Source organism: Anoplopoma fimbria, chromosome 17 (genome assembly GCF_027596085.1).
Source record: "Anoplopoma fimbria isolate UVic2021 breed Golden Eagle Sablefish chromosome 17, Afim_UVic_2022, whole genome shotgun sequence".
Classification (NCBI taxonomy): domain Eukaryota; kingdom Metazoa; phylum Chordata; class Actinopteri; order Perciformes; family Anoplopomatidae; genus Anoplopoma; species Anoplopoma fimbria.
The window spans coordinates 6,961,623-6,977,207 of record NC_072465.1 but is presented as its reverse complement, the minus strand read 5'-3'; the positions used below and the strand labels follow the sequence as shown (position 1 = coordinate 6,977,207).

Here is a 15,585-nt window from a genome sequence, read left to right as displayed (position 1 = left end):
TTAGTGGCTTCCAATCAAAATACTAAGGACATGTTGGGAAAGCTTTTAAATGCTTTTATGACCATTTGAAGAGTAAAATTATCTTTATTCAAATATTTATACAGTTTTATTTCCCACCGAGCCTGAAGTATTTGCACGTTTTAATAGTTAAACAGTCATGTACATACAACGTTTACCATTATATTTACAGACGGGTGACAAATGAAAGGGAAAAAACGAATGAACGAATAATGAATGCAGACTCTTTCCTTGAGGGAAGGAGGGTTCAGCGAATGGTTTGATGGGTATGAAAATAATATGAAAAACTACAATGAGGGATTTTTGGGGAAGAAAGTTATTCATCTCTCCAGGTGGAGAATCAATGCCTAGGAGCATTGTAGCTGTTCTGGAGGCTTAAAGTGGCCCTACATCTTAGAAAGACACTTGTGTTAGTGTCATGCTGTGTGTGTGTTATATTGGAAAAAAGCTATTGGACCAAAATATTGAAAATAAATATCATCACTTAACTTTGGCGATAATTTCACTATTTTGCCATCCAAATCTACATTTAACAAGGCTCATTTGAGCTTATCGTGTATTGTAGCATTCATGAAGGCAGTGTCCTCTGTCCCTTTACCCAAGGTCACTTTGTCAGCTCCAGACCACACAGTTGCCGCCAGTGAAAGGCGATCTTCTCTCTGTGGGGCGAGACAGCGGGTGTAAATCACTGGCAATGCTTTCCCACATTAGCGCCGTGCCAGCTGACCAGTATGGAACCAGTACTGTCATCCAAGATGGATTTATCTCCCACTTCCACCAGTTAGCATCATACAAGGGCCACTGTAGTTAGTGTTGATAAGGATTAAGAACCCTGTACCACAACAATAGATCTAGCATTGGCCACCGACTGCTCAGCTCTCCACCACATTAGACATCCCGTCATCCGCGGACGTTTTAATGACGCGTCATCAATCTTCATATAGCACTGATGAGGACCATGACATTGGAAATAATGGTGGTAGGACAGTGTTTTCTGTTTCCTCCGCTCTACCTCCTGCTGTCTGCTTACTCCATCTCGGAGGGGCTCTTACAGTCACACCTGCTGTCGGGTGGGGCCCTCACAGCAGCTGGAGGACCAAAACCTTACCTTCCTGTGGCTTAACAAGGCTTTTGTATACATTTGTCAGTTTGCACACATGGATGTGCTCGTATTTTATGTCTTTATGGAGTGCGTGCAAAGGCTGTTTAAGGAAGTTTGAGCACTGTTTTTGGTAACGCTTTATTTTTATGTCCCTTAAATTCGTAGTGGTTTCCACGGACGTTTCCTAGAAAGCACACTCAAATTTAGGAATACAAGACAATAAATATATTTATTTAAGCTTTTAAGAGAAGAACCAGAAAATGTTATAGTGGTTTAATAGTTGGCACAGGTTTTCAAGTGGTTTACAGTTAGCAATTTATTGGATTGCTTACTACCTACAGTAGTTACCTAGCATTTCCAAAGGCAAGGGACATATTGTCAGCTAACACAATTATTTTAATGGGTCACAGGTATTGTATAACATAAACATATGAACATGTTAGAATTATATACAAATAGTATGTTTAGTATATAATAGGATATACAGCATAGTATATCAGAGTTCTATAATAACGTGGCTAACCAGCAACAAGGTTCGCATGTGTTAATTTTTTTTAGCATTAGCTCTTTATTATATACAGTATATAGAAACCTTGGGCATATATAAGTTTCTTGTTTTAAAATGAAAAGGATTGAAACTTTAAAAAGTTGGCTGGAGACAGATGTTTCAAACAACTTCTGTACTTTTAGCCTCAACATTAGCTTACACTAGCTAGCTACATATAATGATAGTCGTCATTTCAGCTGACAAAACTCAGGTTGGTAAGCTTGACAGAAGAAGGCTGCTTTTGTTAACCTCTATGTTAAATCGAATAGAAGTTTCCAAAATGATTGCAAATATCTTGTAAATCTCCCCACATTTTCATTGTACTTTGCATCATTAGCCATTGCCATGTCAGAATGTGAAGCCTGACAGGCATAGCAATAACTAAGAGGGATGAGTGAATATTGAATCTTGGTCACATACATAGTCCTTTCCAGAAACCTTCCTAATAAATTACAGAAGCATTATCAGTTCCTTTTTTAAGAAATTTTAGGAAACTATTCCAAGGATTGACCTTTTGCATCTTGAGCGACCTTATCATCCTAAGCACTTCATGTCTAGATAAAATAAATGTGTAGATGATGACTTTGTAACTCTGAACTTTAGTCATGTGGAATAAAAGAGTCCTGATAAGTTGGGTTCTAAATATACATTTTTGAACAAAAAGCCTTGGTGTTTGGTGCCAAGGGTGGTGCTGGAATGTCAGAGTCAAGGAATTTCACTGAACTGTTTTCTCTCTTTTCTCAGATGGTGAACTGTATGCTGGGGTCTATGTTGACTTTATGGGGACAGACTCTGCCATTTTCCGTACTTTGGGGACAAAGACTGCCATGCGAACAGATCAGTACAACTCCAGATGGTTAAACGGTAAATGTCCTATTTAGCCTATAAAAGATAGTCAGGGCCTCCATCTAGCTTGTGAAACCTTCCTGCTTGATTTTTCAACATCCAAACAGGGTTCCGAATGAAAAGCTGAAATGAAAAGATTATGGTGTTTGCATGTGTTTAGAATCCCTCACCAAGTGATAAACAGGAAATGCTGGGAGTTTATAAAAGATTTCAGCCAGATGTTTTTCCCCAAATTCATCCTTCCGCCTGAACATTTCACCACCTCTCCTCTCCACAGACCCGACTTTCATTCACATTCACCTCATCCCCGACAGCGCGGAGAGAAATGACGACAAGCTGTATTTCTTCTTCCGGGAGAAGTCGTCTGAGATGGGCCAGAGTCCCGTGACCCAGTCCCGTATAGGACGCATCTGCCTGGTGTGTACACAGCGAGGAGCATGTTTGTTTTGGGGTGTAAACATAATGAAAATGAAAAAAACCTGCAGCAATATGAAAAAACAGGCTGGAGGCTCCCGAGGCAAACTAGTGTTTGGCCAACGCTGACATGCTGGAATCCACATGTGTCTTTAACCTTCCTGTCTACAATGCATCCCTCTGTCTGGGAGGTGGCCCTCTGACCTTTGACCCTGTGATCTTCTGACCTCTTCTCCCTGGTAGTCCTAAAACACTTGAAGCTTTTAGTGTACATGGTAGCAAATAACTCACTGCCTTTAAAATACTCTCTTTAGAGTCTTTCTCCATTAAACTATATTTCTACTACAAATACAAAGTGAGCTGAGTTACAATAACAAATCACAATGAATGTCTCTGTAAAGCTCATGTGGGCATCTTATGGCTTTTGCGTGCATATGTGAGCATTGCAGAGGGTGTATGAGCAGGGGTAGAAGTGAGAAAATGTGGCGTACGTGTGCTCGTCGTCTCAGCTGTTCCACCGTTGTAATTATTTGAGGGGGTCAGGTGCTGACCCGGCACACAAACACTCATCCCCCTCTCAGTGGGCTATGCCGGGCCCTCCAGAGACCCAGTTCACCACACATCTGGATACCCTTACTGCCACTTTCTGCACACCACCAGAAATACACTCGTATACTGTAAATTACCCTGGAAAATATTTCAACTCACAAAAATGGGAATGGGAAATGGAAACATCCACCCTTTAAACTAAAATATTAAAATAAGGATGCATTCTCTAAAGATGCTGGTGATGGAGGAGGAATCTAAAGCACATACTGGTCTCAGCTCTTTTCTTACTGGGATAGATTCTGGCCTCGCTCCACCACAGATGGAGGAGTCTGAATAGGAGGAGACGGTGTTTACCATCCCACCACCCTTCCTCTTAGCTTCCCAGCTTTGCAAACCAACATGTACAGTATAGTGTGTGTGCGTGTGGGTGGCTCCACCTGGGTTTGTTTTCAGTAGGATGCTTCTGCTTCTATAAAGACAGTGAGAAAAAAAACTTTTTTGAAAATTGATTAGGGCTGCAACTCACAATAATTGGTTTATTGGGATAATTATTTTGATTGATCAATTGTTAATTCTAGACAGAGGAGGATGTGAGTTTGAGTGAGTGATGGAGAAACTGTTCTGTGTCCCCCCTCCACCGTTCTCAAATACAGAATGATGATGGAGGCCACTGCTGCCTGGTCAACAAGTGGAGCACCTTCCTGAAGGCCAGGCTCATCTGCTCAGTGCCAGGGGCCGACGGCATGGAGACGCACTTCGATGAGCTCCGTGAGTACAGAGGCCTTCACTCCTGCAAACTGAGATTGTTCTGTGGTTCCCATTTCCATTTCCAGTTGTGCTGGTCCATAGGTTGCTTGGTGTGGGTTGGGGGGTGTTGTATAGACTGTGTTGTCAATCAAGCATGCTGTCAGCCCTGTGATGTCTTTTCCTCCTGCTTCACTGCTCGTTTGCCAGATTATATCCTACACATCTAGCCCTGCAACTATTTATTGTTAATTTCGATTAATTTTAATACTTTTTTCTCCATTGATTTAGCAATCATTTGGTCTATTAAATGTTAAATTGCTTGCTTTATCTGACCCAAAAACAAATATATTTACAAAGATACTAAATGTTTTTTTTTTTTATTAATCTAGAACTTTTGTTAGACCCTGTTTTTTTGGAGAGAAACTAAATCTCTTCTTTGTGCAGTTAATCATTTTGACAGTACGTATCGAATTGCAAAGACAAAAGTGACATGACTGGATTTATTTCAGACATATTCATTTTCAGGCTCCTGTCATGTATGATCACATCTGAAATATTAAGTATAGAATACTCTGTTTCTACTGCAGCACCTGCCAAGAGTGTGCTTGTGCAAACACACATACACACACACAACAGAGCTCAGTCCTTGGCCCATATGGCAGCCCGCTCCCATCACATGGCCCATACAGTGTACTGTAATGAGAATGACACACATACTCCCACCACTGTAGTCGTCTTTTTCTTTCGAGATGTCTTAAACAAAAGTGTCAGTTTTTTTCATGTGTAAAGGAGGGTGGCCTGGTGGCGGGCGGATCAGGTCGCGTAGCAGGAATGTCTGTGAGTGTGAGACTATTAGTCTCTCCAGGGGAAGCTCTTTCCCTTTCTGTCTCACTGGTTTAAAATAGAGCCAAATAGTGATAGGGGACTGATGCATGAGACAACTGTTGCTCTTGAACTAATCTCAAGAATGAAAAGTGCCATGCCTGTTGAATCTGATGATAGTTTTTTTTTGTCTCTCGATGTCTTGACACATTCCTTGCTTTTATCTCAAACTGCATGCAGTTCTAAAAGCATGGTTTTGTTTTTACAGGGGACATTTATTTCATCCTGCTGAGAACAACTGAAAAAGTGACGGGCTTGAAAACTTTTTGTGCGTGCGGCCTTCGACATGATGTGAGAATGGATCTGAGTGTGAATGTGCTCACTTTGCCTTTACAAATGAGGGTTCTGAGTTTACTGGCCGGTTCAGTGTTGACATGGGCGTGCTGTGCAGAGTGGTTTTTGTGACAGACATGGAAAGTCGTCAGTGTTTGGCACTGTTGGTGGTTTTGTGTGTACTAAGGCGGGCTTGTGAATGACCAAGGACAGGAATGAGCAGCAGACATCACATGTCAGTTTGGAGAGCAGTCATTCCTGCCAAGGACTCCTAGAGGGGACAGTGAATAGGAAATTATTGAGTTTCATGCTAATGGCTTCACATGTCTCGCTGAAGAGTTTCTGTGTGCGGAGGAGATTTTAGGATTTTTCATGGTCACATTGGTAACATTGAATGTTGGACGGTGAAGCAAAAGTTGGTAATTTTGAGAAAATTGCTTTTTTGGTGAGAGTTCGACAAGAGGATTGATACCACTCTAATGACTGACATTCAATGTGGAGCCCAAGCCATGAGACAGTTAGCTTAGCTTACCTTAGCTTAAAGACTGGAGACGGGGGAAACAGCTAGCTTGGCCAAATGTAACAAGATCAACCTTCTAGCAGGTCTAAAGTTCCCTAATTAACACTTTATATACGGATTATTTGGTCTGTACAAAAAACAACTGTAAAAAACCAACATGTTTGCCAGAATCCCAGTGCCAAGAACTACTTTATGCCTACATATACCTCCTGTCAAAACCACAAATTGTATTTTTTTACACACTTGCTGAAAGGCAAATGCATTACCTAAAGACAGTGCTAGGCTAGCTATTTTACCCTGTTTCCTGTATCTATGCTAAGCTAGGCTAACTGGCTGCTGGCTGTGGCTTCATAATGGCCGTACAGATATAAGAGTGATATCAATCTTCTCGTCAAGCTCTTGGCAAGAAAGTTTATAGGCATATATATCACAAAATTTCAAACGTCTTCAAAAGAGTCTACATACATATTTCAAGTGGAAAGGAGGCACTGTAAATGCATTACACTGCACAACCAGTTCAGAAATATCAGTTAGCCATGCTTGAGTGAATATATTCATAAACTTCCCCCCTTTCTTTAAGAGTTTTATTCAAATGACTCTACAAGTCATTACTGAAAAGTTTGTTGAAATATCCAGACCAGCTGTATTCCCGGTGTGGAAGTCTTACGCAGAAAGGCATTATGGTAAAGCACGCCTGAGACCTGGGGAGTTTTTACAGTTGGAGTATAGCACTATTGGCTCTACCTGACATCTTGTACCTAAATGACCCACAGTGATTTAAAACACGATGTCAAAATGATTTTTTTTTTTACTTAATAACATACAAGAGTGAAACAAGCACCTGCACTTTTAGTTGTTGAACGCTTTAAAAACAAGAGAAAAGGGCCAAATGGAGAAAGAATGAAAGCAGAAATTGAAATATCTTTTCAGGAGACAGGATGTATGGCGGCTGAGATTTTATTGCCACAGAAACAGGCAAAAAGGCTGCAGAATATGGATTCTATTCTAGCTTTTAATAACACACGAGGTCCCCTGGAGCTAGTCATCACTGCCCTGTCAGGATAGCTTTTATTGCAAATCACATCACTCTTTTTTTCCCCATGTCTTCATGAAGGCTTGATCTGTTTTAAGCGACTGTATAGCGTCCATGATAGCTCTATCTTGGCCTCGGCGGTACCTTGTCTGCATATACGCACACTTACGCGTACTTGCGTGCAAATCGCTCATTTCTGCGGAACAACAGCTGTATGTCATGACAAGGGTCATCTGTTGTGGGACACCCATGGCAGCCCGTTGTGCTGCTTCCATGCTAACCCATGACCGTTCCACTGCTCCGGCTCTGGCAGCTGTGGAAGATGGCATGGTGGTGGTGGTGTGTGTACAAGGGTTTGACTTTGGGGAATTTTGTAGCTACTGAGGAATAAGCTGTATCCTTTTTTCCAGGAATGAGATCAAGGCTGTAGACAGTCCCCAGAGGAAGGCTTGACTGAACAGACCCACTAATGTGGACAGGACCAGAACCCAGCAGCTCAGATTCAAAGACAATGCTCACCCCTCCATGTATCATTCTATCTGCATAGCAGCCTGACAGCTAATTTCTCATGCTGGTCTATATGGGACCGCGAGGGCATAAATCTGAATTGGTATACTTTTTTTCTTTTTGCGCAGATCAGTTCTCCTTCTGTTTCCACACTTCACATGAGCTCTATTAGTTATAATTTTACCTCTCTCGCTTGTTGACTATTTCACCAATCACGTCTTTACATCGCGGTCATTTCCCTGCGCAACTAGGTTGGGAGCGCATTCTTCGTTTCTCGCCGAAGGCCCTTGTCCTATTGTTGGCTGTGAACATGCCTATGGGGACTTGTATTTAGGTCAGGTACGGAACAGGAGAGAGACTTATCACCCATCACATGTTTAGCTCCTCTCCTTTGTTGCTATGGGCCTATCTACAGTATTAACAAAAGGATCATCTAAATCAGGAAGTGTCCAATGTCGGAACATCCGTGATTTAGAGACCTCCAGAATTGGCTTAGGAGTATATGATGCAGCTGTCTTTTGGGAGAGAAAAGATATTTCCTTTCTGTCGAAGTGGTAGACATGAACTGTGGACGCAGGAAGCGGAGAATCCCTGCACATCGTGTTTCAATTTTCTGTCTCATTCTCAGGTGTTTCAGCAATCGCGTTGTTCCAGTCTAGACTGTAGAGAACCAGACAGTTCACTGATCTGCTGTTAAATAGCCTTGCTCTGTGTCTAACGCTATGATTGGATTGCTTTGTTGAGGTGAGGTGATAACACCTCTCAAGATTCTGTTAAGAGATGTTTCAATTTGTCAATAAAACCTTCACCTTATGTGTCTTTCCTCAGACCATAGTTCAGTTTCCTGTTGCGCAAAGTCGATTGCTGCGGTTTTACACCTACTGTTTCCGTCTTCAGGATATGAGAATGGCAGGAGGGCTGTCTGGAAAGAAGGGACACACATTTTTTCCCTCTTGTTATTTCTATTAGACTGTGAGCTAAAGTTTCTAGTCATTTTTGCTCATTTAAATCTAGGAATGGCAATGTAGGACTTTGAGTTGGTCAATTGTTTTTTAGTGAAATGTGTTGATACCTATTGGATGAAACTTGGTATAAACATCCAGACCCCACTAAGGGTGATTTGTAAATATTGTGTCATGAATTGGTCAAAATTTTAACTTTGGTTAAACAACAAATCTTGGATTTGTGACCAAAAACCTGCTAAATTAATTAAATTCTCATCGGTTTTGGCTGTAGTTAACATGCTAACACGCTAAATTAGGAAAAGTGAAACAAAATATTTAAGCGATGTACAGTTAGAAGAGAGATCTAAATCAAGGCTTTTGCATTTGATTGGACCTCTTAAAAGTGGGCGGGCTTAGAATGTAGCATCACACGGCGCTACAGAGGCTCCACAAACACCACCCATGGCACTAAAAGTAGCAGATTAATAGGTCGTGATATTATTGTTTGAAATTGGTTGGTACTAGTTTACCTTAGCAGACATTATATTTTGTTTTACAAGAAGATGATTGGATGTTGATAGAAAAGTATGCATATAAAACATTTATTTATTTATTTATTGTTATGTAACCTAAAGGTCTCTCTGGCTAAGAGATGTTCTGTGTAAATATTAGTAAAGAAGAGTGCTTGTGCTGTGAAGCGTGATGTTTCCTTCGCCCGGTCTGTTTGCACTGACATGATTTCTCTCTATTCTCTTACAGGAGATGTTTACATACAACCAACACAGGACATAAAAAATCCTGTGATATATGGCGTCTTCTCTGTCTCTGGGTAAGTGTGCTATAACGCATACTGTATAAACTGTTTTAGGAAAGATTTTTCCAAGTTGCATTTTTTTCATTTTCATTTTGCAAGATGCTTCTTCCTGACCTTTCTCTGCCTTTACTTTCTGTTCACAGCGCTGTCTTCAAAGGCTCAGCAGTTTGTGTCTACTCCATGGCCGACATACGCATGGTCTTCAACGGACCCTTCGCCCACAAGGAGGGTCCCAATTACCAGTGGGTGGCCTACTCCGGGAAGATCCCCTACCCTCGACCCGGCACGGTGAGTTTTTTCTCTGACTCAGACCTCAAATAGCAACCATCTGAACAAGATGCAGGCATCAGCAAAACAGAATATATACATTTTTTTAAATGTGAATATGTCAATTATTTTCTCAAGCCTTTTGACCCAAACTCAAAATGTGAACCCTTCTGTTTCCCTTTCAGTGCCCTGGAGGTACGTTCACCCCCAACATGAAGTCCACTAAGGACTATCCGGATGAAGTGATTAACTTCATGAGGAATCACCCTGCCATGTACAACGCTGTGTACCCGATACACAAGCGCCCCCTGGTGGTTCGGACCAACGTGGACTATGAGTTCACCACCATCACTGTGGACCAAGTGACAGCTGCAGACGGCAACTATGAAGTGCTCTTCTTAGGAACTGGTGAGTTTTTTGTAATACATTTGATTTATTTTTTTTTAAGAAATGAGGGAAAGAGTTACATTGCAGCTTTGTAAGTTTTTAATTTTTACACAAAGTCAGTCCAAACCCATTAACCCTTTGATCGGAGAGGGGTGAAGGACAGTGTTAGTGAGAAGCTGAATAATGAAGAAAAAAAATCCCCCTATTGAAATAAATCCCATGTAAGTGCAGGGCTTGTCTCCCCTGCAATCATTTATCATTACAAGAAAAGCATTCTTCCCTTTTGTTCTCATGGGGAAATTTAACCAATCAAAGAGTTCGTACCTCACTCTATTCACGTGAAGTAAACAACAGGAGATTTGTACCTGCAGGGCAGGGGTGGATCAACAGCGGGAGGGAGAGCAAAGAAACGGGGTAAGAACGAGAGAAGGAGGGGGTGGGGTGGGGAGTACAGTTAGGACATCCATCACCTTAATCTCGCTCAGTGGTGTAGTAGAGATTATCTATCTGTCTGTCTGTCTGCATGCCTCGAACCTTTAATAAGGCCCCAGCATGACAGCAGCAGCCACCACACAAGATGCAGCCCTCACATATTGCATATGACGCCTCTGTACCGGCGTCTTTGTTCAACTGTGCATTACGGGGAGGAGACTAATGGGGTTGTGTGCGATGGAGGGCCACTCTGGAGGAATGTGTGTCCTTTCAGCTGCTGTCAGAGGCAGCCATTCAGACCTCAATGCAGAAGTCATAATAAATCTCAGGTATCCTGCTCAGAGGAATGCCTAACTCTTTGCAGAAATTCAAACATGCCAGGGAGGACCAATGGATGTCTTATGGCATCCAGATGAATAGGTCAAGGCAAGAGGGGAGCTGAGGATGGGTTTGTCATGGTGGTGGCAGCGATTACACTAAGTGGAACGGAGCTTTACGTCATTGAGAAAAAGGGTTAAAGTGAAGAGAGCCACGTAACAGAGGTGAAGAGTACAGTGGAGCCTGTGGATAGGAGGATTATCCATTGTTGAGAGAATAAAATGGGAAACCAAGGGACTGTTGAGAGGCGGAGGGGAGTGAGGTTGCAGGTATGAAGCTGACAGTTGTGTGTTGTGGTTCCACAGACAAGGGAACAGTACAGAAAGTCATCGTTCTGCCCAGAGACGACCTGCAGACTGAGGAGCTGGTCCTTGAGGAGGTTGAGGTTTTTAAGGTGAGCCACTTTTCTATATTTCTCTCTCCTCTTCTACTATACATTATCTAGCCTTCTTTGCTCTCCCATCTTTGTTTTCACAGCCACACCTTCCCCCGTTGTCATAAATTCCTTGTTCTTTCTGATCAACAGTTTTTTTGCTTATTCCTCTTTCATACATATGTATCTGGTTTTAAGATTACACACTGTACTCACAATGTATTATTTTCTCTATCAAGGTCCCAACTCCAATTACAACAATGAAGATCTCATCAAAAAGAGTAAGCATGTCTGTGCAAATGATTTTCTTAACCTTTGCTCATGTAATAAAAAAAGAAACCATCTTCCAGAGAAATGTCAAAGCCACATTTATGCAGCTGTGCTTCACTGTCGCTTCCCTTCATAATTCATAGTAAAGCTGTACGGCTGTACGTCTGAGGGAGACAATGGAGAGAGACATATGGAAAAGACTCTTCAGGTTGTCTTTCAGTGTGATTAAAATACTTGGCCTCTTCTACATTATATGACATCATTCCACGGACAGAGAGTTTGTGATTCACACGGCCTGCCAGACAGACAGATTTTAAACCGCTGATCATAAAATTACAATCTGATAGATATGAGCTCATATTCTCCCAGGTGATCCGGAGACTTATTTCATTACATGCATCTGGGTTTGTGAAGTTTTTTCTTGGAAGCAAATAATGGCAAAAAAGATTTGTATCTCATGAGCCACTTAAAACTGTATCTTTAGGTTTCACAAATTCAGATAGAAAATTAAAGTACCCAGGCTTGATTGCTCATCTCTGGTGTCCCAGATGTTCAGGTCTAAATCTCCTCTAAATCTTGAATTTTGGTGTCTGAACTGTATTACTTTGTCTTGACTTATATTTTGAAAACCAAATTGAGCTTCTTGAATTATAGCAATTATTTGTAGTTTTTGAATACTGGGCACTTGAATTTGTGTGACCATAAAATACATATGTATAGTGGAAATAAAGATTCTGAAATTGCACAACTTGAAAATGACTATTATTTGCGTTTATTTGGCTCTGCTTCTTGCAGCTTTCCTAAAAAACTTCAGGATGTTTTTTTCTTCCCCATTATCAAAGAGTCCTCTAGCATTGTGTATAACACCATTTTCTGTCCTCTTCTCTCTCAACAGCAACAGCTGTACGTGTCATCTGCGACAGGGCTGACTCAGTTGGCTCTTCACCGGTGTGATGTGTACGGAGAAGCCTGTGCTGACTGCTGTCTGGCCAGAGACCCTTACTGCGCCTGGGATGGCAAGTCCTGCTCACGTTACTCTGCCTCACAGAAGAGGTGAGCACCAACAGCAGTGTCAGCATGAGCTACACTAACTTCATTACTAACTGACTCTATTGGCTCGTTGAATGATGCTCGGATTAGACTGCCTGGATGGCTAATTGGCTGTTTTTTAATAGTATATTCATCATAGTCTTTGGATACAGTGTGGTTTACACTCCACTAATAAATCATACACTTGTGGTATTTTAAGTGTAACCAGCAAATGATCTTAATCCACATGCTTGTAATAACGTAATGGGGTGGTGGTTTGTGGTTAGAGCCATTCGAATGGGATGCTTTAATGGCGGTATGTATTGTTGAATGGCTTTGAATGGCTTGCGGTTGCTTTATTTTTTTTTTCTCTCCTTATTCGGCAATACTGGTCTGACCCCTTTAGACGTAGCCGGCGGCAGGACGTCAAGTACGGGAACCCCATCCGCCAATGCAGAGGCTTCAACTCTAACAGTAAGACTCCTGTTCTTCAGTAGTTCTCTTCCTATTGCTTCTATTTGTTTATTAATGACCTAAGAAAGTCAAAACAATAATGACACATCCTATTACTGCTGCTCAGAACAGTTCAAGGTTTTCATTGTTATGTGCTTTAATGACCAAATTCTGGCAGTTTTATGGTAATCTGTGACAGCCGTTTGCCAGTAGGACGTCGATTTGCCACAACTGAGGTTCTGGTTGTAAGGAGCTCATGGTAATGAGTGTTTTGGTTGCCATGGAAATCCATCTCTCTCTCTGCCCCACAGCCAATAAGAACACTCTGGAGATGGTGCAGTACGGGGTGGAGGGGAGCAGTACCTTCCTGGAGTGTCAGGCCCGCTCTCCACATGCTCTCATCAAATGGCATCTGCAGAGAGACAACAGCGACCGCAGGAAAGAGGTGACACATTGTGTATTTCTCAAAGAGTCTGGTTATAGAAGCCTGTTGGGTTTTTGGTTTGTTAACTCAAATTCATATTTATCCAATATAAAGCACAATATAAACATCCCAAACTCTAATGAGCATTTCAACAAATGAACATAAAAAATGTGTTTTCTGACATTTCCCATATTGGGTGGGTCCCAGTATTTCATTTCAGTTGATATGATGAGATGGAGATTTAAATGCAGTATGACACATCTGAAAAATGACCCCAGTGTAATTTATTTTCTGATTCCCTGTTAACAAGATTAAGTGATTCAGGCTTTGATTGAATGATGCCTGACTTCTCACACAGACATCCGACTGTCCTCGGCCCCAAGGGAAGGACACATAAAGGGAGCTGTGAAAAAGCCCTCTACTATTATATACAACCCTGAGGCACTAGTTAAAGTTTTATTGTGAAGCTATGTAGTGTTGCTGCCTCTCTTTTATTGACTATTCTGTTGGAAGGTCTCTATTCCCACAGGAATAGCTGCTGCCTCGCACTTCTGATTCTGAGCTGAAAAGCTGTCATCACCTTATCAGATTCCTTGGTGTGGATGTACAGATAGCAATGATTTAGTAATCCACCATACATACCAAGACAGCAGGGATGTAAACAAATACATTATTTTATATAAACATATACAATTCTTTGTAGGAATAATCATTTCCCCCTCCTCTCTTCAATGAGATGTCATTTGATAGACACACTTTTATATAAAAAATCACACTACTCGGATTCCTAATCAGCCAAATTTAAGCCCAGAGGTTAACAGGTGTGAAGATCTCAGTGTCTTTCTGCTTAGAAATCAGAAAAAAGACGCTCTGTATGATGCCAAAATGTAGACAAATAGGCTATATGGAGTGTAGATAGTTTTAAGTTGAATACTCATTCAGCCAGCGTCTTCCACAATAACTTTTCATCAGTTTTCACCTAATGTTGCACAGCTATTATTTATTTATCTCATGATCGATATTGAAACAAGGCAGAATGACAATAGATAAACTGAAGTCCATGCAAAGTGCATCAAAAGTGCATGCCGGTGGCCACAAAAGAGCTTTTCTGATTTTTGTCAATAGTTCTTTTTTTTTTCCACCTAGATACTTCAAACCAAATGTTTTTTTATCTGGACCCTTTCCCATTGCATGCACAGTCAAGATTAAAAAACAACAACCAGTAATGCCAGATGAGCTATGAAGACCAATGTTTTGTTTTCTCCCTTTCAAGCATAGACACTTTCTGGACCTCCTCACATTATATGCACAACCTCCAGATTTTAAAGAAAAATCACACAACTTATTCTTAAGTATATGGTCCCATTGTTTAAAGCTCCTGCTCAATTTCCATTATTAATATCCAGCCAGATTTTGGCATAGCTTTAATATTTTGTGTATTTTATTAGTGCATACATATATACGTATGAAGAGTATAAAAAACCTTTAACACAGAAAATGAAACAATCTAGATGTTTTTGTAACAACTTTCTGTGTAAGCCTCACCCACTTCCAGTATAAATCCATACAGATACAAATACAGGTTTTTGTGTGACTTAAACAGATAAAGATATTAGTATTTATTATACCCATAATGCATAGGTTGATACAACACAGGTGTTTCATGAGCTGTTTTTCTCTGCAGATGCGTTCTGATGGTCGTATTTTGAAGACAGAGCAGGGTCTACTCCTGCGGTCTCTGCAGCCCTCTGACTCAGGCATGTACCAATGCACGGCCACGGAGAAGAACTTCAAACACACGCTGGTCAAGCTGCAGTTGGTGGTGCTGTCGAGCCGGGCCGTCAACAACGTGCTGGTGGAGGGCGGAGGAGGGCTGGTGTCGTCTTCCTTACACTCCAGCAGCACCCAGTGGACCCCAAGTGCAGGCCAGTACAAGGACCTGCTGACCATCCTGAGCCAGCCAGAGATGACCCTGATCAATCAGTACTGCCAGGACTACTGGCAGTTCGGAGACCCGCTGCTGGGCGCCCTCAAGGCCAAAGACCTGAAGGAGCTCAAGGAGCAGAAGAAGCCCCGCAATCGCCGGCATCACGGGGAGGAGGTGGTGGAGGGGGAGGAGGACCAGGAGGAGGCAGAGACATGAGGAGCCCAGCTTTGTGTCTGAAACCCCCTCACCCACCTCCCCCCACCACCACCCTGTGAAAACTGGGAGAGACTCATTGAGAGTAGCAAACGTGAAAAAAAATCCACAAACCCCCCCAAAAAAAAGCAAACTGAGAAAAAAAAGAGGCTTTCAAACAAAACCCCACATACATCCTCTCAAACAGTAAGATATAAGATACACAGTATTTATTGTAGGTTGTATATAGTATCATT

The 15,585-nt window shown here is 41.7% G+C and overlaps 1 protein-coding gene across 1 annotated transcript in view; it reads left to right on the top strand.

Moving 5' to 3' along the window:
* sema3fb (sema domain, immunoglobulin domain (Ig), short basic domain, secreted, (semaphorin) 3Fb) overlaps positions 1-15,352 on the top strand; it is a 53,884-nt gene extending 38,532 nt beyond the window's left edge. The window contains exons 7-18 of the mRNA XM_054616178.1: positions 2,412-2,531; positions 2,791-2,930; positions 4,130-4,244; positions 9,142-9,211; positions 9,340-9,484; positions 9,649-9,871; positions 10,966-11,054; positions 11,273-11,314; positions 12,199-12,355; positions 12,723-12,806; positions 13,097-13,230; positions 14,894-15,352. Of these exons, the coding sequence (XP_054472153.1) occupies positions 2,412-2,531; positions 2,791-2,930; positions 4,130-4,244; positions 9,142-9,211; positions 9,340-9,484; positions 9,649-9,871; positions 10,966-11,054; positions 11,273-11,314; positions 12,199-12,355; positions 12,723-12,806; positions 13,097-13,230; positions 14,894-15,352 (1,778 nt within the window). The remainder of the gene's footprint in view (positions 1-2,411; positions 2,532-2,790; positions 2,931-4,129; positions 4,245-9,141; positions 9,212-9,339; positions 9,485-9,648; positions 9,872-10,965; positions 11,055-11,272; positions 11,315-12,198; positions 12,356-12,722; positions 12,807-13,096; positions 13,231-14,893) is intronic.
* The last annotated feature ends 233 nt before the right edge of the window (positions 15,353-15,585 follow it).